We start from the raw sequence: 27,117 nt of genomic DNA on the forward strand, positions 1-27,117 counted from the left end.
TTTAAAACTCATATTTTGTAAAACTAGGTAATAAGCTGGTATATACATATGTGTAAAATCTCTATTAACATTATAACAATTCTTAGCATAGCATATTTCTCTTACCTTAACTCTGAAAAGCCCCTATAAAATTCTGGCTCTATACCCGCAGGGTTCCTAGCTCAACATCCTGAAAACAAAATCCCCTAGAACAAAATATCAGTGTTTTCTTACTTACATCATTTCTCATAACTACAAGGAAGACATAATCTTAACAAAATACCTTACCCTGGATTTGGGATGAAATCCAAACCAATTTCTCCAACGATCAGCTCCGGCAGACTTATAGAGAACTTTGCCAGGAGTGTCGTGGTAGTCTCAGATCTTCGATCCAAAGAGAAATGGGCCCGGAAACGAAGAGAGAAGTTGGAGAGACCGTAGGAGAGAGAAAGAGAGGAGAGAGAGAGAGAGAGAAGCACTGAAATTGGATAAAAATATGAGTTTTCACTATTTATAGGGCCAGATTTGTCAACGAGACACGTCACCTCGTCGACAAATCATTAAGTAATTTCGTCGACGAACCTTACCTCCTTGTCAATGAAATTTAGAATGCCCAAAACCCCTCTCGGTATCTCCTCATTGACAAATCTTGTCTTCGTCGATGAGGTCCTCTTATGCCTTCGTCGACGAAATTCCCTGTGTTCGTCAACGAGGCCCCTGAAAATTCTCTTCCTCTTTATTATTCAAATAATATTATTATTCTGGTTATTACATTCTCCCCTCTTTATAAAATTTTGCCCTCGAAATTTACTATCTGTATGTCCATTTATACACTCCATCATTCCATAAAGGAAAAAGGGTCTACTTATTTTTTTTCCTGCCCTCACTTGTGGCGGAAGAATACCGTGGTTACATACTATGTTCTGGGAGATTACACATATAAAACTAAAAACTATCCACTAACTAAAATCAATGCATGTACCTGCAAAAGAAACTTATCTAACTATTATACCTTACCTGAGTACCTCTATACCTCTTGGAACAACTGCGGGTATCTCTGTCTGATTTGCTCCTCGAGTTCCCAAGAAGCTTCCTCTATGACGTGATTCCTCCACAAAATTTTAACTAACTGTATTTCTTTAGTGCGTAAAGTCAGAACCTTCTTGTCCAAAATCTATACTGGTACTTGAAATGAGGAATAGCTTCCCAAGAGGGGGGGTGAATTGGATTCTTTTTATATTTTAATAATTTTTAAGCTTTTAAGTTTAATTACCCAGAAAACAAGATATATATGAATGATAACCACACTTAAGAAATACTGAAATTTAAATTCACAAGTCAATCAATGAAACCAAGATAATTAAATCACTCAATCAAAAATATTAAAGCTTTTGTTGATTTCCCTGTAAACTCTTAGTATGCACTCTACTTGGTTAAGATTTCCGCAGATTAACCAACGAACTCCCTCTTTGGGTTTCCGCAAACGATTAATCAAAACATACTTTCTAAATATCAAGTACCTTTGTTTCTTTCTCACTTAAGAACCTGCAACCTGCACTTTTAAATCATACAACTATAGCAAGTAAAGAATATAAAGTAAAGCAGAGAGAAAGAGACAAGAATTTTTTTGAGGTTCGGCTTCAACACAGCCTACGTCCTCGCCTTTGGCAAAACACCAAAGGATTCCAATATATCAGTTCCTTTACCTAGTGGAACAATACCTATTTACAACCACTCCTTCTGTTAGGCTAGAGCCCACCTCTCCAAACAATAACCCCTTGTTTGGTCCAACGATTCAACAACTCTGAATCATTTAAGAATGATGATAAAGAAATTTGTGTATAAAAGAGAACTCTCACAATAGAGTAAATTAGTACAATGATCAGCTCACTTATACTCCAAGGTAATTCAAATATAAGAAATTTGATGCTCAGAACTTAGTATGAATTACCAAATAATTTTTCAAAGAAAGATGAAAGATTCTGATTTTTGAAAGCTTTGCTTCAAAATATAAATCACTTTCAGATCAGAATTTTTAAGCACAAGAGAGTTTTAAATCCTTTGAGAAATTTGAATACTTGAAGATCACTTGATCTAAAAACCTTTGAAAAGTTGCTTGATCTAAAAACTATGAAGATTTCTGGATCTAAGAACTTTGAAGATTGCTGGATTTGAGAACTTTGAAGATTGCTGGATCTGAAAACTTTTGAGAATTGCTTAATTTCAAAAACCTTTCAATATTGCCTCTATAATCATTGTTTTAAACCTTTGAAGCTTTTGACTATTTATAGATGTTTTTAGAAGCCAACCATTACTCCCAAAGATTCCAAAAATTTATTTCCAAATATTTTGAAATAAATATGTTCAAAAACGTGATTTATAAAATCTTCCCATTGGGAGAATTAATGCCAACGTACGAGTAGCAGTCGCCTGCCATGACTTGGCAGTCGCCTGTCACAAAGCACTCTCTCAACATACTATGCTGGCAGTCGCCTGCCAGAACCAAGGCAGTTGCTTGGCTTGTTCACGCAGGCACCTGGCTGATTAGGCAGTCGCCTGTCTAGCTACTGACTTTTTGAAAAATCATTTTCTTAATGTGGCAGTCGCCTGCCTCTTCATGGTAGTCGCCTGACCGTTCATAATTTCAAAAAGTTTTCTTTTCTTAAACCCTTTCTTTTCATAAAAAAAAGTATTCTTAAGAGTATAAACGTAAAAACATATTTTTGAATTTTTATGAGCTTCAAACCACTTTATATTTGAGATTAACTTTGAAGTACTTACATTTAGAATGCCCTTAAAAAATATAATTCTTTTAGTCTTCAAACTTGTTCTTCCATCATCTTTGTGGTTGCAATCTTTCCTTTGAGCTTTTCACAATATAACTTTGTTCTTCATGTTCTTCGTAATCCATGAGCTTTACTTTGTGTTCTTCAAGAATTCTTTGTAATCCATAAACTTCCTTATGCACTTTGAGTTTTGTTATTTTCCTGAAAACTTTTGCTTGAAACATATTAAACATATCATTTGATTTGTTATGATCAAAATAAGAATTGTAAGCCTTATTAAGCCAACAATACTTCTTCATATGCCAATGAATCCTTAAGCACTATCTCTGCATAGCTAATGATTTGGGATGGATCTGGGATGTATTTCCTTAACATGGCAACATGAAATACGTCATGAATTCAAGCCAAATCTTGCAGCAAAACTAGCCTATAGGCAACTGACCCTATTCTCTCAAGTATCTCAAAAGGGCTAATATACCTAGGGCTCAACTTGCCCTTCTTTCCAAACCTCATGACTCCTTTCAGAGGAGCTATCTTCAAAAATACTCGATCTCCCACGTCAAATTCTAACTCTCGACGGCAAGTGACTACGTACCTTTTCTGCTGACTCTGTGCTGTATTAATTCTTTCTTTAATTAGTCGGACCTTGTCACAAGCCTGCTGTACTATCTCTGGACCCAAAACCCGCCTTTCGCCTACCTCGTCCTAGAAGAGAGGAGAACAACATCTCCTACCATACAATGCCTCGTATGGAGCCATGACGATACTAGCTTGGTAGCTATTATTGTAAGCAAACTCAACTAATGGCATAAACTGAATCCAACTACCTCCAAAATCAAACACACAAGCACGAAGCATATCCTCTAGTGTCTGAATTGTTCTCTCAGACTGACCATCTGTCTAGGGATGGAAAGCAGTGCTAAAAGCTAACTGTGTACCCATAGCCTCCTGAAAACTTTTCCAAAATCGTGAAGTAAACCGAGGATCTCGGTCTGAGACTATCAATATTGGTACTCCATGAACACGAACTATCTTCTGAACATATATCTCTGCCAATCTGTCCATGGAATAACCAATTTTAATAGGGATGAAATGAGCGATTTTCGTCAGACGATCTATAACCACCCAAATCGCATTCAATCCCTATCGTACTGGTGGTAACCCCATAACGAAGTCCATCGAAACGTGGTCCTATTTCCATTATGGAATGAACAGTGGCTGCAACTGTCCTGCCAGTCTCTGGTGCTCAACTTTAACCTGCTGACACGTCAAGCATTGCTAAACAAATTCGGCTATCTCCCTCTTCATTCCACTTCACCAGAAATACTCTCGCAGGTCCCTGTACATTTTAGTACTGCCGAGATGGACTGTATATAGGGATCTGTGAGCCTCCTCCAATATAGTTTTCCTTATCTCAGTATCTATAGGAACATATAGCCTAGTACGGAATCGCAGAGCTCCGTCATTTGATATGCTGAACTCCTCTCCCTAACCATCTCGCACTCTAGCCATCACCTCTGCCAACTCTGCATCATCGCCTTGAGCTGCTTTAATCCTCTCGTATAGTGTAGGCTAAACCACTAGACTGGAAATAACTGACTGAGGACTCTTCTCTACCAATTCTATACTAAGCCTCTCCAAATCCATCAGAATTGAGTGCTGAATCTCCATAGCTGCCAGTGCGAGTCCCCCTGATTACCTACTTAGAGCATCTGCCACTACATTTGCTTTTCTTAGGTGGTAACTAATCGTGCAGTCATAGTCTTTCATAAGCTCTAGCCACCTTCTTTGCCTCATATTCAGCTCTTTCTAGGTAAAGAAATATTTCAGGCTCTTGTGATCCGTGAAAATCTCGCATTTCCCACCATATAGGTAATGCCTCCAAATCTTAAGTACATACACCATTGCAGCAAGCTCTAAATCATGGACAGAATAATTCTTCTCATATTCTTTAAGCTACCTAAACGCATATGCAATGACCCTATTGTACTGCGTCAACACGCATCCAAGACCTTTCAAAAAGGCATCATTGTATATTACGAACCCATCCTCCCCTGAAGGAATAGCCAGTAGTGGAGCTGAAACTAACCCCTACTTTAACTCTTGAAAACTCTGCTCACAGTTTTCAGTCCATTCAAATTTTACATTTTTCCTTGTAAGTCGGGTTAATGGACTTGATAGCCTAAAGAAACCATTCACAAAACGCCAATAACAACCTGCTAATCCCAGAAAACTCCTGACTTCCTGAACATTTCCCAACCTTTCCCAACTCACCACTGCCTCTATTTTACTTGGATCAACTGATACACCTGCTTCTGAGATCGCATGGCTGAGAAAAGTAACTTGTCTTAACCAGAACTCACATTTCTTGAATTTTGAATATAATTTCCTTTCTCTCAATATCTGCAACACCAATCTCAAATGATGCTCGTGGTCCTCAAAACTCCTCGAGTAGACCAGTATATCATCAATGAACATAACCACAAAATGGTCCAAATACTGATGAAACACTCGATTCATTAGATCCATAAATACTATTGGCACATTAGTCAACCTGAATGGCATCATTAAGAACTCGTAATGCCCATACCTGGTGCGAAATGCGGTCTTCGAAATATATTCTGCTTTAACTTTCACCTGATGGTAGCCTGACCGCAGATCAATTTTAGAGTAAACCTGGGTCCCCTGGAGCTGATCAAATAAATCATCGATCCTAGGTAGAGGATATTTATTCTTGACTGTCAATTTTTTTATTTCCCTATAATTGATGCATAATCTCATAGTTCCATCTTTCTTTTTCATGAACAAAACTGGCGCAACCCAAGGCGACGCACTAGGCTTGATGAAACCTTTATCTAGCAATTCCTGTAACTGTTCTTTCAATTCTTTTAACTTTATTGGGGCCATATGGTATGGTGCTTTCGATATTAGTGCAGATCCCGGCAACAAGTCTATAGTGAACTCAATCTCATGATCTGGTGGCAAACCAAGCAATTCTTCTGGAAATACATCTAAGAATTCCCTCACTACTGGTATATCGGCTTGTCCCAATTCTTCTCTTGGAAATTCTTTTATGTATGCAACATACCCCTAGCAACCACCCTGTAACAATTTCCTCACCTGAATAGCCGACACTAGCTGTGGCGAGGCACGCACGCGTGAACCCGTAAATCTAAATTCTGACTCGCCCGGGGGTCTAAAAATTACTTCCTTTAGATGACAATCAATACTTGCATGATAAGTTGCTAGCCAATCCATGCCCAGTATCACATCAAATCCCTGCATATCCAGGACCACAAGATCGGCTAAAAGCACTCTCTCTTGAATACTTACTGGAAAATTCCGAAGTACCCTCCTGCATCTAACCACAGATCCCATCGGCGTACCCACTAACAGTTCTACATCTAGTAGCTGAGTCTCTACCGTAGTTATTCTGACATACCCTGCCAATATAAAGGAATGGGTGGCACCTGTATCAAACAAAACAATCATTTTATATGGTAAAGCAATAAGAGTACCTGTGACTACGTCTCCAGCCATCTTAGCATCTCTCGATGTTAATGCGTATACCCTCGCCGGCACAGTGTTCCTCTGCTGACCACCGTGACGCGCGCTGATATCCACCTCGAAACAGTCTTGGAGCCTGAGCATAATTCGATGGCATCTGACACGATCAAGCCATATGACCCGACCTCCCACAGCGATAACAAACATTCTCCCCCAGTTGGCACACAACAGGATGTCTCCGTCTGCATTTAGGACAAATGGCAGGAAGCTGTCCGCCCTGAAATCCCCTGTGCTCTACCATCTACCTCTGACCTCCGCCAGATCTACCTCCTCTCCAAGGGCCTCGACTGGGACTTGCCTGAAAACTCGAGGGCGCAGTCCTCTTCCTCTGACTTGGTGTCTCCATCTCTCTAGATAGATTCTCCTCCGCTATAGTGGTCCTGTCAACCAATTTTGAAAAATCTTGGATCCTCAGTACCGCCACCTATCTGTAAATGTCTCGCCTCAGGTTCCTCTCAAACATTCTGGCCTTCTTCACTTCATCGAAAACAATATATGGGCAGAAATGCGAGAGCTCGATAAATTTTTCCGCAAACTGCTGGACAGTCAATGATCCCTGGGATAGGCTCAGAAACTTCTGTACTCGAGCCTCTCTAACTAAGGCAGGGTAATATCTATCGAAGAACACGTCCCTAAAACAAGCCTAGGTCATCGACACTGATATAGCCCTCTGCTCCTCCAACAACCTGGTGGCTACCCACCATCTCTTGACCTCCCCTGCTAGCCTATACATAGCATATAAAACTTTATGCTCATCGGTGCAATGAAGTACTGTCAAAATCTTCTCTACCTCCTACACTTAGTTCTCCGCAACTGCAAGATCAGTCGCTCCAAAGAAAGCAGGCGGATTCATCTTCATGAATTTCTCTATAGTGCATCCCTGAATGGGAGATGGGCCTCCTTGCTCTCTAGAACTCCGCGCTATCTCATCCATAACTTGCTGAGCCACACTACGTAGCACAGCATCTAAATCCCCACCTGCTACGCCAGAAGGACCAAAACTATCATTCCCACTAGCATAAGCGCTATTGCCTCCTAGGTCCATCCTGCAAACACATAGAACACCATTTCATAATTTTATTTCCCTACAGACCCAACTTATTCAACTAAAACTCCAAATTCTATATTAACCATCCCTTCTGATCCTAATTCAAAAATCACATCCCATAACCTAAATACATAACTCGTCGACAGTTTACTACGGTTTTCCTGAAATCGTCACTCCAGAAAAAACATAGAAACTACCACGAAATCCTGCATCCAAATCACAGAATAAAACCTCAAATCTTTTTCCTATATTATGGTATTGTTTTTCGTTACACTCTAGAGTTTACAAAACCTAGCAACCTAGGCTTTGACACCAAACTATGACGACCTCCAAATTTACATCATCATTTTTCATTTTTTTTATATTAAATATATTAACTATTCTGATACCCCCTGATATGAAACTCGAGCCTCGAAAGGCACCGGGGTGAATCTGAATATAAAATTATACCTATGTAGCGAAAACATAATCTATACATCCACATACATCATACAATACCAGAAATCTGTATTTCTATACCATAACTATATAATACATCTCTCTCCAAAATACCTATCCCAAAATACAAAACCCTACACAAACTTACCCTCTAAACCAAGGTAATCAATATACTTTCTATTCGCGAGCCTGATCCGCTCGCCCAGCTAGCTCACCTGAAAAATGTTAAAGTCATAGGGTGAGTCGACGCTCAGTAAGTGGAAATATGCTATTACTAGTGTGTGACAACTAAGTTAGGAATATTGTTTAAATAACAACTAAACTGTAATACAATAGTAAATCTGTAAAACATATCTTTGTTTTCACAATTAAAATATAACTGTATCATCTGTGTTTTCTACTCTTCATACTGCTAATATCATAATATACTCATCGTATACTGTAAAATTGTATATATATACATAACTGTGCTTTATCCCTGGAACTATGTATGTAATGATTTGACCCCTCATGACAGGGTTGTGTGGCCCGTAGGCGAGACTTCATCTGGTCAGCCCTCTATATAAGTCAATATACTCTACACTACCTCAGCCCGGCCAAATTGCATCCACTCCTAGGCTCGGGACTGGCTGCTACCTCGTTAAACCGGCCCCCTCCACCCAATGAATTGGGGAGCTGCATACTCTCCGAGCACGGTCGACGGTACCCACACACTATCTGAGATATGTGGTTGCACTCTATTTGTATCTAGCAATGGTACTGTGCTTTATATTCTTTATCTATACTGTATCTATCTGTAATCTCCTCGAGGATCTGATACTATATATATACATATATACTTTTTTACTGTTTTCATCATATTTCCAAAATTACCATAACACTATCTTTTTGTACCATAAATACTGTAATCTTTGTATACTGTATCTGTAGCTTCTTGATGCTATCTCTATATATCTGTTTGTATTCTCGGTCTATATACTCTGTCTGTATACTCTGTATGTTATGGTAATAGGAAACATGGCATACGATAAATACTATATATACTGTTCTGTATAAAGCTGTAATATATATACTATTCTGAGTAAAACTGTATACATGTATATGTATATTTGTATATATATCTGTTTTCAGTATAACTCCATATACTGAAAAAAACTATATAAATTGTATATACTATCTACATCTGCGTATTCAGTATAGTATGATACACTATAAAAATTGTATAAGTTCTTCACCACATAAATATCCACTCAGGCCACACAAGCATTTAAAACTCATATTTTGTAAAACTAGGTAATAAGCTGGTATATACATATGTGTAAAATCTCTGTTAACATTATAACAATTCCTAGCATAGCATATTTCCCTTACCTTAACTCCGAAAAGCCCCTATAAAATTCTGGCTCTATACCCGTAGGGTTCCTAGCTCAACATCTTGAAAACAAAATCCCCTAGAACAAAATATCAGTATTTTCTTACTTACATCATTTCTTATAACTACAAGGAAGGCATAATCTTAACAAAATACCTTACCCTGGATTTGGGATGAAATCCAAACCAGCTTCTCCAACGATCAGCTCCGGCAGACTTATAGAGAACTTTGCCAAGAGCGTCGTGGTAGCCTCAGATCTTCTATCCGACGAGAAACGGGCTCGGAAACAAAGAGAGAAGTTGGAAAGACCGTAGGAGAGAGAGAGAAGCATTGAAATTGGATAAAAATATGAGTTTTCACTATTTATGGGGCCAGATTCGTCGATGAGACACGTTACCTCGTCGATGAGTTCTTAAGTAATTTCGTCGACGAACCTTACCTCCTCGTTGACGAAATTCAGACTGCCCAAAACCCCTCTCGGTATCTTCTCATCGATGAATCTTGTCTTCGTCGATGAGGTCCTTTTATGCCTTCGTCGACGAAATTCCCTGTGTTTGTCGACGAGGCCCCTGAAAATTCTCTTCCTATTTATTATTCAAATAATATTATTATTCGGGTTGTTACATTTCTAGTGTGGTGGGATCTAGGCATGGTGTTATGTCTAGATGGTGCATCTTTCTGGCATATAAAAAATATGAGTTCAAGTTGGGTGATCCAATGGCAAACAAGGTGGTGATTGGTGGAGACATGACTTTAGGTGTTAAAGCCATGAGACATCATACTTAGGTAAATAAAGAGAAACCGGTGCCAGAAAGCTATAATAGTAGTAATGAGCATGTTGTGCAGGTGGAGTTACAGACTCAAGGTAGGAGTGCAGGGAGTTCTAACTTAGGAGACTTGCAATATCATAGGATAAACTAAAGTAGAAAGGAGATTGTGATGCAGGTGGAGTTTCAAACTCAAGGAAGAGATGACGTTGGTCTCGAGAGACCAGTAGGATCACAAAGGGCTCAAAGGCACTATTATGCCATCACCCAGGTGTGATATGATGTCTTATACAACCATTACTACCAAGAAGGATCCTACTACCTTGCAGGAGGCAGTGCACGACCAAGAGAAGGGTAGGTGGATAGGTGCCATAGTGGAGAAGATGGAAGGTATTGTATAAGAATCAGATGAGGGGTTTAGTGGTGCTCCCAAAGAGGGAGTGGGGGATAGGCTGCAAATGTGCTGGTATTCTGTTGTTTTATGTGAGTGACATGCCAATTATTGGAAAAGTTATGGTTGAGGAAAATCAGTCGAGAACTTTGTTGAGAATGGAAGTTGACATGAAGGTGTTGAGTGTTGCCAAGAGTATTCTTAGGTTAGAGATTGGCAAAAATAAGGTTACAAGGAGATTGAGATTATCTCAGGGTGACTTTGTAGCTGTGGGGAGATTGGTGTTATCTCAGGGCGGCTGTATGGATAAAACTACATGGAGATTGCGGTTATCTCAGGGTGGTTGTGGGGATCAAGTGTTAGTGAGGTTTAGCATGGTTGATGTTAAATCTATCACTAGTACCCTGTTGGTTAATCTAAGTAAACAGTTTACCACTCAATACTTGAGGACGGACGGTGATGTTCGGGTCGTGTCAAAGGTTTCCTACGCTAGTATAGTTGGGTACATTGGTGGGAAACAGAGGGTTCCTTTAGTTGTGAGGTTCGCAGATGGAGACTACATAAGGGGCTTGGATAACAGGAGGCTTGCAACGGGGTACGTTGTGGGAAGCCCTAATTGTTGGAAGTCTGGGATACAATCTTAGGGTGCATTGGTTACAACTAGAGTGGAGTTCTTGGCAGAGATTGAGGCTGCCAAGGTTGTATTGTGGTTCGAAAGATCGTTCAAGGAGTTGGGTGTTCAGTTAGGTGGAGTTCCTGTTACCACGTCAAGTTCAAGCGTGATTTGGACTTGGTTTAAGTCTCTAGGTGTTAGAGGGGAGATGAACCCAATCTATAGGCCAGGAGGAGCAACAGTTGTGCTTTTAGATTTCCAAGGCGGTGAATATTCGCCAAGGTGGAGATTGTTAGAGATGTGGCTCATATTCTGAGCATATCGCATGTACCGAAGAAAGACATGTGAAGTGCGGGAAAATTGCATGAGAGGAGTCTGCAACACTGAGGGCAAACTATGGATTGATTGGGCCAAATCGTCGACGATTTTAGGCAGTACGCGGGAGTATTTTCTTAGCACCAAATAGTCAACTGTTTGGCCTAAGTAGTCGATTGTTTCAGTGGTGCAAATTACGAATTTTGAATTTGGGGGCTCGTAGATTGAGGTTATTTGGAGGATTTTCCTTCGGGGGATTATTATAGATGTAGTTTAGTTTTACTAGAACTCTTCTATAGACATTGAGTTCATACTTAAACACTATGATAACCCAAAGATGTAAGCTTTGTCATTGATTATAGTGAAAACCAAAGTGCTGCTCCCATGGATGTAGGTTATCGCCGAACCACGTAAATCTCGTGTGTTCTAATTGTATTTTTGCTTCTTCTTATTATTCTTTGATTGCTTCTTGGGCATAGTTCATTATCGAGTGTTTGCATTTGTGGTTGTTGGTTCGTTTGCGATTGATTGTGTGCTTCCGTTGCATGTGTTCAAGTTGAATGGGAATTAGAATTCTAGTTGAATTAGAATTCAACTTGAACGGGGAACTAGAACCAACAGGTGGATTAGAGTTTAGCGTTAGATGCATGGCGTGTAGAGAGGGAGATTTTAGCCGAGGATAATCTAAGGATAGTCAAGATAGGCATGACATAGTTAGGTATCGAATACTTTCTTTCTTTATTTCTTTTTAAGAACACATATACATAAAATTATGATGAACGAAAATTTAGTTTGAAAAATTTAAAAATTGTGATTGGAAGTTTTTGAGTCCTGATTTTGTTTTGATTAGTAGTATAAAATTTATAGATGTATGTGCGTAAGATTTCTGCGCGACCTGAGCCACCACTTCCATACTATTAATTTATCTCAAAATAAATTAATATCGGCATAAAAATTCCATTTACCAACAAAATTAAAATAAAAATTTCTACACAATGTAATTGCACGGGGCAAACAACTGTTTATTTTCATACAGAGCTAAAAAGCAAACCAGCAAAAGTCCGACGCATCCCCTAACCTGTCATTTTCTTCCGTTCTGAATTTTTTCCTCCCATTACCCCCGCGAAAAAAAAGAAAAAAGCACAGAGAGAGAGAGAGAGAGAGAGAGAGAGAGAGAGAGAGAACCGGGTGGAGAGGGTGCCGGTGCGTGCAATCTCATCGATGCGCAAAGTTCTGATGGATGTATTAGTGCTTGCATTTTCCATTGAGATGGTTTCGAATCTGCCAGAGTCGCATGAGTTTGTGGAGCAGATCGATCACTGATGCATTGAGTTGGTCTGTTCTGGTTCATTTAATTGACAATTCGGTCGGAAATGAGCGCCGGGGAAGAAGAAGAAGTTGCGGTGGCTTCGTCGGGGTCGCCTCAGGCTCTGGAGTGGAAATTCTCGCAGGTATTTGGTGAACGGACGGCCGGGGAGGAAGTTCAGGAAGGTACGATGTTTGATTTCTCGATCCACGTGAATTTTTGGGATGGTTATGGACAACTTGATTTTAATTTGGGTTTGATTCATGTTCTTTACAATTTTGTATCGTTGCTTAAGTGTTTTTGTGGAACTGAGAATGAAATTTTCTTGTTGAAAAGCAGAATCGATGATATGCGAATTGAACTTGGTAGACTTTATCTTGGGCGAATTCGATTGCATAGTTGGATGCTTTTGTTTGACAGAGGGAGGGGTTATTATTAGCCCGATTCCCTATGAATTTAATATGCAGACATGCAGTTTGGATTGAAGAAGTTAGAGGATTTGTAGTTAAGTCAGTTGTTCAACCACTGACAATTTATGAGTTACTGGTCTGCTCTATAAACAAATGAACATGTTACTGTATTCATTGTCTGGTATGGAGTTTATACTGTAATTGCGGTTTACACTTGATTTGGCTACAGTATAAGTGTGGCTACAAGGTTTCCTGACTAAAGAACAATGGAATTAAAATGCTTTAGGAAATTGATAACTTTAAGATACTGTGTTTGCTACAGAGAACACATTGCATTGTCACAAAAGCAGGCAGTTTAGAGAAAATTGTTTGTGCTTGTTGAGTAAGTACCAGGTTTCATTCATATGGTCTGTGACAGGACTGTGCATGCAATTATATCTTAGAGCACAACTTTGCATGCAGTCATGAATTTGATACTTGATTGATGGTGGACTCTTGCAGTATCTTCTTTTCACAGACAACTGTAAATTTGGAACAAAATATGTTGGAGGTTTTTTAGTCCTTTATTCTGAATAATTTGCATCTTGGGGCTAAGATTGAGTAGCAGTTAGCATTGGCTGGGTCGTGTATCTATATTAAATTGGAGAATCATGAGGCGTAGATTTGTTTATCAAGGAAAACTAGTGAAGTGGATGGTTGGATGGAGGATATTTGCAGGTGGAGGCTTTTCTCATGCTGTTTTCAGGCTGTTATTGGGTTATTAGGTTGGGTTTTAGCTGCAAATGTGACCTGGTTTAGAGTAATGTCTCCTAGAACGTCCTTGTTTTGGTTCATTGTATTGAAGCAGAATTGCAATGTGGTACACTGCAAACTAGAAAAAAAAAGTTGGTACATTAAGGCAGATTTGTGCAGATATGCTGGTGAAGATTGTGTATTACCACTTGCATATTTAGGTGAGGATGTTGAGGTGTCCCCACATTTTAGAGAAACTTTCATTGGTAAATTAGATTAAATGACTTAAAAGAAAATTATATTGTGAACTCTTATTTTTTTGCTAACGTGTATGAATCTAGATGAAAAATATATGGATGAAACTTCAGATTGTCAACTTATTTTTCTAGAACATACACTTGCCATGCTTTAGGATGTTTGCACCAATTTTCAATTTGTTATGGCTTCTGTTTTCAGGTACCTATGGTTTGGAGCTTATTAACTGCATTGATACTGTGTGTTTGATACAATGACTTTTTATGGGTTTACTTCAGGAAAACATGCCCTTTTTGCTTCATTTAGTATTTGGAAGCGAAAACTCCCTTGAAGATTTAGGCTTTTAGTTTGGTTGGATGTTCTTACTGGGGTTGACACCAACATGCAGAGTGGGGCCTTCTGAGGCTCCGGATGTGTGCTCTCTTTGTTTTGACACATGAGAATCTGTTTATCATCTCTTTCTGCAGTGTTCTTATTCATGGAGGGTTTGGAATAAGTTTGGCATTTCTAGAGAGAGTTTGGTTTGCCCTGATCTGGTGGAGGATGTGTTAGCTATTTTCGTTACAGGTTTCAATAGGAGTAGAGATGGTTTGGCTTTGTGGAGTTGCAGGGATTTTGTTGTTTTGTGGGTATTTGGTTGGAGCGGAATGCATGTATCTTTATGTGGAAGATCGCTTGGCCTTTGCCGTGAGGTAGGATTTAGTATTTGGCCTTGTTATGGGCTTTTGCAACAGGCTGCTTTAGGTGGGGGGGGCATGCTTTCAGATTTACAGCATGAGTGGATGGATGGCTGTGTTATTTTGATTGTAATTTTTTCTTGTTTGTTTTCTTTCCTTTTTAGGAGGATATTTTGTGCTCCTTTTTGTACATTCTTTCATCTTCAATGACATCTCTGTTTTTTCTACCAAAAAATTAAAATAATTGTATCAAAAAAAAAAAAAAAAAAAAAAACTCTTGTGCCTTTCCTGACCTGATCCTTTGACACAAGGGACCTCACAGAACTACATTATCACATTGTCATAACATACTAGCATGTGTGGTGTCCAAAACATGCATATAATGCATTGTGTGAACATGTTGAAAATGGGTGCATACTTGTGTTCTTATTAGGTAGGCTTTGTGTATGCATCAATGTTTGTTACAGCTATTGTTATGGGCTTCATGCATGCCTCAATGTTTGTTACTTTCCCCACGTTGGATCCTTTGGGTGTCGAGTTGTACGATGGGCTGATTGTTACGTAGTAATGGGCGATGCGCTCCTCTACGCTTTACTTCTTTTTGCAAAAGATAGATTATGGAGCTTCTTAGGAAATGGAAACTGAATTATTAGAATTATTATGTGCTATTATGCCCCTTTAGTCTATATTTTCATCTGAGTATCCCTTTTCTTTGATAAAAAAAGGGTGTTTTTTTTTTTTTTTTTAAAATTTTAAATGTGAAGATTGAAAGTTTTAAGTTATTGAGCAGTGCAGCTAAGCTCAGGTGTGTTTCTCTGACAGTCCCTAGATGCTTGGAACACGGCTTGCTTTAAACAACACGACCTTCGTTAAGTTGGCACCCAAATCAAAAGCAAGCATTTCAAGCAGCTGGTGGGTGCAAATGACTCATTCTGAACTGGATATCTTTATCAACCAGTTCTTTCCTGCCTCTGCTAGCTCTTTGATAGGAACTTCACTAAAAACAATGAATGAAAGAGAGGATGGTGAAATTCCTTTCATTTTACTGGATTTGTGGTTGAGAACACTAATAGGGTTAGCGGGTCGTTTTGGTGCTGGGACTTTTCAAATTGCACACATATCCTTAGCTTTTAACAAATATTCCTTTGAACCTCATCACTGAATATCCGCATTGCCAATCTCATATCTCGACTCTGAACTCTTCACCAACCTTACCTGACACTGATCCATCACCCTGCTAAAGAGCACTGAAAGCAATCTCCAAATTCCATCAATGAACATTCCCTGAACCCATCTGGAATCATCCCTCTGAAGTTTATCATTGAGAATCCCCTGTATCATCCCCAATCCCTTCCCCGATCTCATTCTGGTTCTGAACACTTTTGCCGACTTTATCACCTGACTCTGATCCATCACCTGCATTCCCTGTCTGCACCCATCAATGACTCATCCCCTGTTGGCGTTGTTTCTTTGATCTCATGGAGTATTCAGGCAGCATCTAATCACATCACACTTTTGCTGATTTCAGCTCATCTTCTCCAGCGAGATGGATGGAGAAGAAGCGAGCTTCATTTAGGCAAAAGCATGGCCTTCGCATGGCTGGTTAAAAGTTAAAACAGACAGGAAAACATTTCATTTTGAGATATCGAGTGCCTTGAGTGTGCTACATATTAGGAGAGCCCTGGAAGAAGATTGTTGCATCTGTTATTGGAGGGAAAATGAATATAAATTGGTTGGTGACCAGTTTCAACAGTTCTGGTCAACAAAATCAGAGTGTCTGCGGTTAAAAATTTCAGATTCCCAAACAATTCATCCTTATGCTAGTTATGGAAAATATATTGGGAAAGTTCATATCCATTGAGAAATTTTTGGATTTGGGGAGAAGGTTGTGAGAATTCCGTCTATAGTTCTAGATGATAATGTGAATGACCATCCTTATGTTAATTGCCTTGGGGGGGGGGGGGGGGGAGGGGGTTGGAGTGTAGGGCTGAAGTGCAAGGAACTCTGGTCAATTAATCTTGTGAGAGCTGAAGAGGGGGTGTCACTGTACCATATGCTTGGCCATAAACCCAAGTATGCTGACATGTTGATATCTGGAGCTCATCTGATGGTTTTCTTGTAACATTGGTTGGATTGAACAGGTCCGAGTAGAGAGTTTTATTGGATCAGAAATTGCAGTTTGCAAGAGCAAGATCCAAGGCAAGAGTCTTTGTCACAATCTCCTTTTGAATTTTGAACAAGTCCGGCTGTGGGAGAGGAAGATAAATGGGAAGGTAGTTACTAGGCTGGGACACTAGCTATGATGCCTGAAGATCTTTCTTTTGACCTGCTTATCCACTTGGTGGGCCCTATAATAGAAATAGGGCTTGAACCAACAAAGCTTGGGCTAAAGAAGTCAAACATAGGCCTCTTTTCAGAAAGGAAGATCTGAAGGTTCTAAGTTCAGCACCTGCAACTGAATGAGTAAAGGAGAACCGGGGGAAGGGGGGGGGGGTTACTTTTGGAGGCTGCGAGAGGTTACTCCAGATTCAGTACTAGTCATTTGATGAAGAAAGTGCAGAGATAGGCTGTTGCGTTCAAAGTGATATGGAGCAGTGAATGAAGAATTCAACTGATTCACTTGAATCACTTAAAATTTGAAGGTGAAGGTCGAAGTGGGATTTTGGGAAGGCACTTTAGGATCATCTGACAGCCATATGAGGCTCAACAGAAATTGGTTGAAAAGGTTTGGCTTACTTATGAAGGTAGTGGAGGAACAGCAGTGTTATGGCCGATGAAGAATTCAACTGCTTTGTCGCAATTGAAGTCGAAGGTCAAAGTGGGATTTGGGGAAGGCACTTTAGGATCATCCGATGGTGGTATGGGCCTCAACAGAAATTCGTTGAAAGGTTTGCCTCACTTATAGAGGTAGAGGAGGAACAGTGGGATTATAGACAAGATTTTGCTTTTACAAAACATGTTACATCATTGGGAGGGGAATCTCAGACTTTAATTGCATTTAAATTTGTCTTTTCAATGTTAAGGTCAGTGCTGGGTGGTACTGGACAGGATCAGGCCAAAGAAATTTCAGGGTTGGATGCTGATATTGATAAATATTTGGAAATCTTTTTTGAGGTAGGTGATGATTTGCTCATTGATAGTCTAAGAAGATAATCGCCAAGTCTCAAATTAGAGGAAGTGGGAGCCCTGATCTAGATGCTGAGATTCTTGGTGAAAAAGGGAAAAAGGATGGTCATGGAGGAGGTCAGAATGGTGTTCCTGTTTCTGCCCAGGTTGTTGTTTGCCATTTGAAGGATGATAAAAACCCCAGAATGGGTTCAGTTTATGGTGAAGAATTAGCTCCCATTCCTCATGCACCCCCACACCCTGTCTTTCCCATTTACCACTTAGTTTTTTCTTGGACTACTTAGTTTTTGGGGCTAAGAATCGTAGGGGAAAGGCAGATGGTTTATAGTTGTTAATGAGGACTCTGAGTTGGGAAGTGATTGGGGTCTTGGGAATGTGAACAAACGGAGGGCAGTCTAAGTGATAATTCATAATTGGGAAGGTCTCCCCTGATGTAGTTCTGTTACAGGAAACTTAAAAATTCAGTCTGTTGGTAGTTGGCTTTTCAGGAGCATATGGAATGTGCAGTTTAAGGGCTGAGAAAGTCTTCATCTGATGCTTCTGGGGCTCGAATTTTTAGATGCATATGATGGACAGTTTTCATGGATCTTTGGAGTTTCATGGAAAAGGTCAGTGGTGGGTTTCTTTAGTGTATGGGCCCTCCTTTTGTTTGCTTAGATCTCTGTTTTGGGAAGGGACCCCTCCTCTCTTTTTTCCTTCTCTAGTTGGGCTTTAGATGGGTATTTTAATTTGTTAGATTTTTGATTGAGAAGTTGGGAGGCTTTTGTTTTATACTAGCGTGTAATGGTTTGGTAGATTTATTAAGGGATGTGGTCTTTGTGATTGTGAGTTTCCTTGGCCAATGCTAGGTTTACTTGGTGGTTGGTTGAAGATGATTGATCTGGGGCTAGCTGCTTAGATAGGTTTTTGTTCTGTAGTGATGGGGGATGCCTTCCCCAGTTTATCATAGGAGATCTTTCTTAGGCCGGTCTTTAATCATTTCCCCCTTTTTTTGAATGTCCACCTTATGTCAATTCCTGTTTTTTGATGGGAGATGTCTTATTCTCCACTTTGTATTCTTCTCTTATTAATGAAATCTCTTCTTTTGCTACCAAATAAAAAAAAAATGTCTGCCTTATGTTGGGATTGTTATAATTTAAACTCTTTCCCTCCTGTTTGGTTTGCAATCTGGCCCGGAAATGAATCAAATTTGAGGCTGTGATTCCAATTCCCTCATTTGATTGAGGAATCAGGTGCAGAATTGTACTCCAGGTGGAAGACTAATTCCTCTTCCTCCATTTAAGGGATGGTGATTCCTCCTGGAACCTATGGGAATATATTGCTGGCTTTATTTTTAAATGACCATTATAACCCTGAACATATGTTCTAATACCAAAAATACCAGTCAATTAAACTACTGAAATCGCCCATCAAATGCCCTAGCATCAAATCCTGAACGCTTTTCTATTTGCTTTGGAGAAATTCTTTCAGTTTATGTTGCAGGATTCTTTCCTGTGATCTCTCTCTCTCTCTCTCTCTCTCTCTCTCTCTCTCTCTCTCTCTCTCTCTCTCTCTCTCTCTCTCTTGTGTCAGTTCCTACTTCCTACTGAGATGGTGGCAGGAAACATCCCTGTTTGCCGCTTCATGTTCTGTTGACATTGCAACAGCACAGCCTCGTAAGATTCCAGATCTGATCTTTTTGTGGTTTTTTATTTTTTTGATTCACCAAAGATTGATGTTTGTTTCCTGCATTGCATCTTGCTGCTGAACTGATTGTTAATACAGGCTTTACACATGCTGAATGTTTAAAATCTGCTTGCTTGTATACATGCTGGCTTGATCTGATATATATATATATATATATATATATATGTGTGTGTGTGTGTGCGTGCGCTTGTGTGCACGCTTTTTTTTATGCTGAATGTTTAAATCTGCTTGTTTATATATGCTGTTATGAACTGATAGTTCGTCTATGGTTTATATATGCTGAATTTTTAAATCTGCTTGATTATATACTGATATGATCTGATAGTTTATTTATAGTTGTTTACATACGCTTTTTGTATGGCTGAACTGGTTATGCATTCTTTATTCATGCTGAAGCTTTATATAAAATTATGTCCATGAGAGGGGTTTTCAGGCAATGCGAGTGGCCACATTAGAAATCACCATTGATTCTGGAAAGTGACTTGCTTTTGATTAAAATTATTGCAGTCATTATGGGTTTTCATCTTACCTTCAAAGCCGATAGGAAGGTTTTTAACCTTGATTGTTTGGATAACGTCTCCATTCGCATTTCAAAATTTGTGTAACGAATCTAAAGATGAGTGTCGGTGGGTTTTAAGGAAGGTTGTCTTATTTTGGTCTGGGCTTGGCAGGTTTGATAAGGATTCAGGAAGCAAATCTTTAGGGAGGCCAGAGGAGCCATTAGCTTGAAACTTTTTTCGAATGGAAAGGATCGATTCCTGTGGTTGGAGAAATTCAAAGAGAAAGATCGGTATCAATTTGTTCAATTCATAGAGGGAGTGGATGCTTTAGTGTGGTAGATGCTTCCTCAAGCTTTGAAGGAGATGGCAACTATCAGGCTAGAAAATGGGGTGAAGATGAACGGTGAGTTTTATATGCAATGTGCCAATTATGGTTCATTGAACATTAGGAAAGTTGATGATAATGGAGGGAGGGTGAGTGTTTTTTAGAGGCTATTGCCAGAAGTGTCATATGTTGATGTGCTTAGAAACCTCTGGTGAGTCTAGCATCATTGGAGAAATCTTCGTTTGGAGCTATACGGATTTGAGGGCTGTAAATCCTGGAATGGCTCCTTTTACTATGTGATTTGGAAGGAGAAGATATCTTAATTTGAAGTATAAACAGAACGGGTTTAATAAATTTAGGCCTTTGGTTAATGGGCCAAATAAGAGGTGGGCTGTTTCTTGTGTGTTGAATAAAAAGGGCAATTAAAGCCTAAGGGCGCAGAGTTAGAAGTTGAATTGGGTTCAGACAAGTCTATTGCAGCTAATGGAGTCGATAAATTAGGTTAGGTTCATTAGTAACCCGGGGGGGGGGGGGGGGGGGCTGGTTTTATTGCTTAAGTGCAGAGGGGAGAACATGAGCTACCAATAGAAATGAAACAGCAATAGTTGGGGATTAAGTCTCCACAAAGGGAAGTTGTAAGGAAAGAGTTAAGCTAACTAGTGACTGCATGCTAGAAACAAGTATTCCTGTTTTATGAGCTCCATCTTCCATGTTGATCCCTTTTAGGGTTTAGCGCAGTCCCATGTGGATACTGAGACTAGTGGAAGCTCATATTTTGAACTAGAAGATGAAATGGAGAGTATGTTTGACTTTGAAAAAAAGACTGTTATAAGACTAGTTGTTGGCAGAAAATGGGTTCAAAGGAGAGTATAATGTGCCTACAGACCCTAGATTTGATGCTGAAAATGATTCAGCTAATCAAATAGGCTGGGGAGATTGTTCATGATTTGAACAAGAGGAAAGTGGGAAGGTAACCCTTAAAAGCTCTCTAAAGCACAGGTAAGTGTTCACTATTTGAAGAACAATGACTTCTAGGTAAGAGACTTGATAGAGAAGATGCTTGGCCATTGTTCTTTATTCATGAGAATAATCCCATTGACATCTTTGGTGAGATGGGAAAGCGGGTGATAATGTGAAGGAGCTTCTATTGGAGGATTAGGTGATTTCTATTACCTAGCAAGGTATTCTTTCGACTTCTAACTTGTTTAAATTTACTAATCAAAAGGAGGGTTTTATTAAGAGAGAAGTCATTGCTATTAGTCCATTTGGGGGAGGAAAGAACTTAATAAGCTAGCCTCATCTATCAATGGGGCGGTGGGGAGGTGGGTAGAGGTTAATGAAAGGGTAACAAAAGAGTTTAGCTATGAGGATTAGTTGGAATGCTAGGGGTTTAAGGGATGTGAGGAAGGGGAGACTGATTAGGAAGGTTTTGGTTAGACGTTCTCTTGGCATTGTTCTACTTAACAAAGCTAAACTAGAGAGTGTAGATTGGGGTGGGGGTAGTGGGGGGTATTTGGTAGGGTGTATGGGTGGGAATTCTTCACTTGGGTTGGCTAGGGGAATTCTTGTTGTTTAGGGCACTCATTTCACTTCTAGAATTGATAGCTTTGTCGAATTTTTTCCCGTTTGGTTTTGGTAGATGTGAAAAGTAGGGGTCAATGGTGGTTCACTTCTGTTAATGGTCCTCCAAGATCGACTTTCTTATCTTTTTCTCCCAGGATCCTCTAGGTGGATTGTAGGTCATCATTTTAGTGTATTAAGGTTTCTTGGGGAGAAGAAAGGAGAGGAATGGCTGCGAGGATGCATAATTTTGATAGGTTTACTAGGGATTGTGGTTTGAAGGATCATCCTTTGAATAATGCTTTACTCTCTTGGTCAATGGGTGGTGAGATGGTTGGTGCTAGTTGTTTAGATATGTTTTCGTTTTGTAGTTGGGAAGATAAATTTTCTCATCTTTCTCAAGCTGTTTGCTCTAGATTGGTGTTTGGTTATTTTCTTGTTTTGTTGAAGTCTAGCAAGGTTATGTGGGGTACATCTCCCTTTTTTAGTTTGAAAATATGTGGCTTGATCTGGTTTTTCCTCTCTTTGGTTAAGGATTCTTGGAGTGAGGATTTAGAGAGGGGTTAGGAAGGTTTTAGGATCATGTGGAAGCTCAAGCGCCTTAAAGAGAATCTAAAGAAGTGGAATATTGAGGTTTTTGGGCAAAAGGATTAAGAAGGCTAGAATTGTTGACAACTTGGATTTTCAACATTGAAACGATGAAGTAGGAAGTCTTTTGGAAAGAGATAAAGATAAATGGGTTTTGAAGAATGAATTGGATGATATGGTTTTAATGGAAGTAAGTAGTTGGAGGCAAAAGATAATTTAAATGGGCGAGAGATGGAGATTGTAAAGTGGATTTCGAAAAATCTTATGGTAGGGTAAGTTCGAACTTTTTTGATAAGATATTTGCTAGGAAGGGGTTTTGGAAGAGTTGGTGGTCTTGAGGGGTTTCTAGTTTGATGCATTCCTTTTTGTTAATGTGAATGGTGAACCTATGTTCTGGTTTAGGGTTTGAAATGGATATATAGAGAGGTAGTTGTGTCTCTCTTTTAGTTAGTGATGGGTCTGATGACACTATTTTTTCCTTTGGTGATCATAGAGATTCTTTCTATTCTCAATCTCCTTCAAATCTTTCAGCGAGTTTTAGAATGAAAATTAATTTGGGGAAGAGTAGAATTGTTGCTATTAATCAGAGCTCCAAAAGATCTAGGGACTCAGCATCGTTAGCAGGTTGCAGTATTTTGGATTGGCTCTTGTCATATTTAGGGATCCTTGTGGGTGTTAATCCCATTTTAGTGGGATTTCGGGATCAAGTGGTGGAGAGGGTGTCTGTAAGTGTTTAGATGAGTGGAAGGATCCTTTATTTTCTCTAATGGCCATATTACTCTTGCTAGGGTAGGGAAGAAGAGGAATCACTTGGTTATTTTGGTGAAAGTGTGTAGGTCTAAGTTGGATGGGGTTTGGGTCTTGGGAAGTTGGTTTCTGAAAAAATTGCTCTTATAGTTAAATGGTTATGGCGGTTTCCCTTATAGTAGACTTCTTTTTGGCATGCGAATGGCTGGGATGCTAACTTAGGAAGTAGATGTTCTTTAGAGAGCCCTTGGAGGTATTTTCTTAGATTTGCCCTCTCCCCATTCCCTATACTAAATTTGTTTTGGGTAATGGTTCTCAAATTCATTTATGGGAAGATATTTGGGTGGGTAATATTGTGTTTTTCAATCTCCTTTCCTCATCTTTATCATTTGTCTTTGGGGCGTAATGACGTTCATCTTCCGTTTTGATATCTAATGGTCATATGTGTCCGTAGGATATCCATTTTCAGGGAACTGTAAATGATTCTTGGTGTAGGAGCTCTCTTCTTTGTTAGTTGTTGTTGGAGAAATGTCTTCCTTCATTAGCAGGGATAATCGTTCTTTGGGGTTTTTTGATCATTAAGTATATGAAAGGCCAAAGTCCCCTAAAAATTCAAGGCTTTATTTGACTGGCTGTTCTTAGCTAGTTAACACCAACAATTTTGCTAGAGTAGGAGACTTTTGTAGGCATTTTCTCCTTGTGTGTTTCTTTATGTTTTGATAATTCTGAAACCACACCTCATCTGTTTTTGCATTGTGCTTTTGCTGAGAAAGCTTGGAAAAAGCTTTTCTGGTTTATTGGAAGAGCGTTTGAGTTTGTCTCTAGTCAGTGTAGGATTTGTTGGCCACATCATTTTCTGGGTTTGGCAGGAGTAAGATGCTGCTCCATTGTAGAGATATGCGGTTTTCACAGTGTTGTGGGGAATATGGCTTGAGTTAAATGCGCACATATTTGTGGGAAAAAGTTGTCGTACTCTTTGTTATCGATTGGATACATTATTTTGCCTCACTTTGGTGTTTTCTTGTGGTTGGGAATGAGGTTTTCAGATATTCAGTGAGATTGGCTAGCTTGATTGTTGTTTTTTTCTTCATCTCTTCTTTTTTAATTTTTTTAGGTGGATTTCTTATTCTCCTTCTTCTTTTCTTAATAAAATAATGATGGGATGCCAAATTTTAAAAGGAGATGTTTTTTATTTTTATTTTTAAATACAAATAATAAAGTTAATACGTAATGTTGGTGCTGTATGATGTGTTTTATATTAGATATATGTTGGGGGCATTTTGGAACATACCTTATTTAACATTCCATTATAGTTGTCATTTATTTTATGGAAAAATAAAAAAGGTTAAATTGAAGTTATATAATTTAAAGGTTGCAAAATTAAATAATTCTGCATTGGGGGCTTTTCGAGAAGTTGGCTTATCTTTCATTCCATTCTAGACATCTTTTAGAAATACCAAATATGGGAATGGAATTTGAACTGTCATTCTGATAGTTGATTCTGTGCGGCTAACCAAAAGCAGCAATCTCATTCCAGCCAAGGTTTTAAATTTCGATTTTGACTCAAATTTTGCAGCTCCAAAAAATTTCAATTTTGATGTCAATTTCAATTTTGATTTGAAAAAATAATGGAAATCAGTAGAAAGCATGGAATTCTTTGTGAAACTTTAGAATGGTTAACCAATATAATAATGTATGTTTTAGGACTAATATATTACAAGTTAAATATATCTATGTTGTGTATGAGGTGGAAAAGTTGTAATATTGTACGTGTATCAAAAATATTTCTAAGATAACGTACATTAAACCTATTCAGTTAATACAAATGAAATTCATAAATCATTTAAATATGATTTATTATACAAATGATGATAATATAGACATAAATGATTAAATAAAATGTTGCTGTAAATTTATTTTTTCATATAATTTCAAAAGCACTTTTAATAATCTTTTGTTTCGATAAAAATAAATAAAATAAATTAAAAGAGAAATTTCACTTCACTCCTAAATCTCTTATTTGAATTCTGAGGAAATTTCATTGTATAGTTAAAATTTCGACAAGCTTCGCTAAAATTTTGAGATTTCGATAAATTTCAGATGATCAATTGAGATTTGGACGTAAATTATGCAAGACGGAAATCAACTGCCATTGTGTTTTCGAGGGTGACGAAAACCGGAAATTTCGACGGAAATTTTGACAATTTTGTGGAAATTTGAGACCATGATTCCAGCAATTGTTCATTCTTGCATCGATTCGTTTTTTGCTTAATTTCTATTCTGCAGCAAACCTTTTTTTTGGGGGGGGGGGGGGTGGTTAATGTGATATTTTTATTGTCCTACATCAACTTTACCCATTTTTGTTTAGCATCGCCTCTGATTGACTATAGTAAACTTGTCAAGGGTCAATGTCATTAAAATATGATTTCGTTACTCCTACATATTCAGGTAATCTCACAAACTTCCTACCTAGTTGATTGCAAATGTATAAAACCCGAGAAAGTCTTCCATTAATCCTTTTTTGCCAATTCGCCTGATCAAGCGCACACTATCTAATATGATAAGTAGTAAGAAATACATTAATGCAAGTGTTGATAGTCATTTTTTACCAAATAAGATAAAGAAAACCGAGCTGAATATGTGAAAAATTAAGTCAAGAAGAAGAAATCTAATACGATAAGTAGTAAGAAATACATTAATGCAAGTGTTGATGGTCATTTTTTTACTAGATAAGATAAAGAAAGTCGAGTTGAATATGTGAAAAATTAAGTCAAGAAGAAGAAGAAGCCTTAAGTCTCACTAGGTGGCGTTGGCTACATGAATCCTTTTATGCCAATTCGCTTGATCGAGAGCACACTATCTAATATGATAAGTAGTAGAAGAAGCCTTAAGTCTCACTAGGTGGGGTTGGCTGCATGAATCATTTTTTTCTAATTCTCCTGATTGAGAGCACACTATCTAATATGATAAGTAGCAAGAAATACATTAATGCAAGTGTTGATAGTCATTTTTTATCAAATAAGATAAAGAAGACCGAGCTGAATATGTGAAAAATTAAGTCAAGAAGAAGAAATCTAATATGATTAGTAAGAAATACATTAATGCAAGTGTTGATAGTCATTTTTTACTAAATAAGATAAAGAAAACTGAGCTGAACATGTGAAAAATTAAGTCAAGAAGAAGAGTAAGAAGCCTTAAGTCTCACTAGGTAAGAAGAAGAAGAAGAAGCCTTAAGTCTCACTAGGTGGGGTTGGCTACATGAATCCTTTTCTGTCAATTCGCCTGTTCAAGAGTACACTATCTAATATGATAAGTTGTAATAAATACATTAATGCAAGTGTTGATGGTCATTTTTTACCAAATAAGATAATGAAAACCGAGCTGAATATGTGAAATATTAACTCTAGAAGAAGAAGAAGAAGAAGAAGAAGAAGAAGAAGCCTCAACTCTCACTAGGTGGGGTTGGCTACATGAATCCTTTTCTGCCAATTCGCCTGATCGAGAGCACACTATCTAATATGATAAGTAGTAAGAAATACAGCATAGGGCGGTCGACCGACCACTTTTGGGCAGTTGACCGGTCCCTTTTCTTCTTCTACCATTTGGCACCACCTGTATGCGGTCGATCGGCTCATGTAGGTGGTCGATTGGCCCAAAGAAAATTTGAATTTTTGAGCTGTTTGCTCATGATTGGCTGAGGAATCTAGGCATGTCATGTGTCTTAGAGTTTCCTTATGTCAGACAATGACTATGGCAGTTGGTAATTGGTGGTTGGTAGTTAGAATTTGAATTTTTAAAATTCAAATTCAAAAGGTCTTTCCCTCCATCTTATTGGAGGTCTATAAATAGACCCCTTGGGAGAAAGATGAGGGCACGCCCAAGTGGGTGTAAAGATGGTAAAAAAAAAACACTTTGTGCTTGGTGCTTGG

General features: G+C 38.7%; 1 protein-coding gene across 4 annotated transcripts in view; it reads left to right on the top strand.

Moving 5' to 3' along the window:
• The first annotated feature begins 12,329 nt into the window (after positions 1 to 12,329).
• LOC131152023 (serine/threonine protein phosphatase 2A 55 kDa regulatory subunit B beta isoform-like) overlaps positions 12,330 to 27,117 on the top strand; it is a 45,371-nt gene continuing 30,583 nt past the window's right edge. For 3 of the 4 annotated variants that reach the window (XM_058103593.1, XM_058103595.1, XM_058103596.1), the window contains exon 1: positions 12,330 to 12,767. In XM_058103593.1, coding sequence (XP_057959576.1) covers positions 12,650 to 12,767 — 118 coding nt within the window. In that variant the 5' untranslated portion in view covers positions 12,330 to 12,649. The remainder of the gene's footprint in view (positions 12,768 to 27,117) is intronic. The other variant, XM_058103594.1, reaches the window with a different exon arrangement.

This window comes from Malania oleifera, chromosome 3, assembly GCF_029873635.1.
Source record: "Malania oleifera isolate guangnan ecotype guangnan chromosome 3, ASM2987363v1, whole genome shotgun sequence".
In the NCBI taxonomy this organism is placed as follows: domain Eukaryota; kingdom Viridiplantae; phylum Streptophyta; class Magnoliopsida; order Santalales; family Ximeniaceae; genus Malania; species Malania oleifera.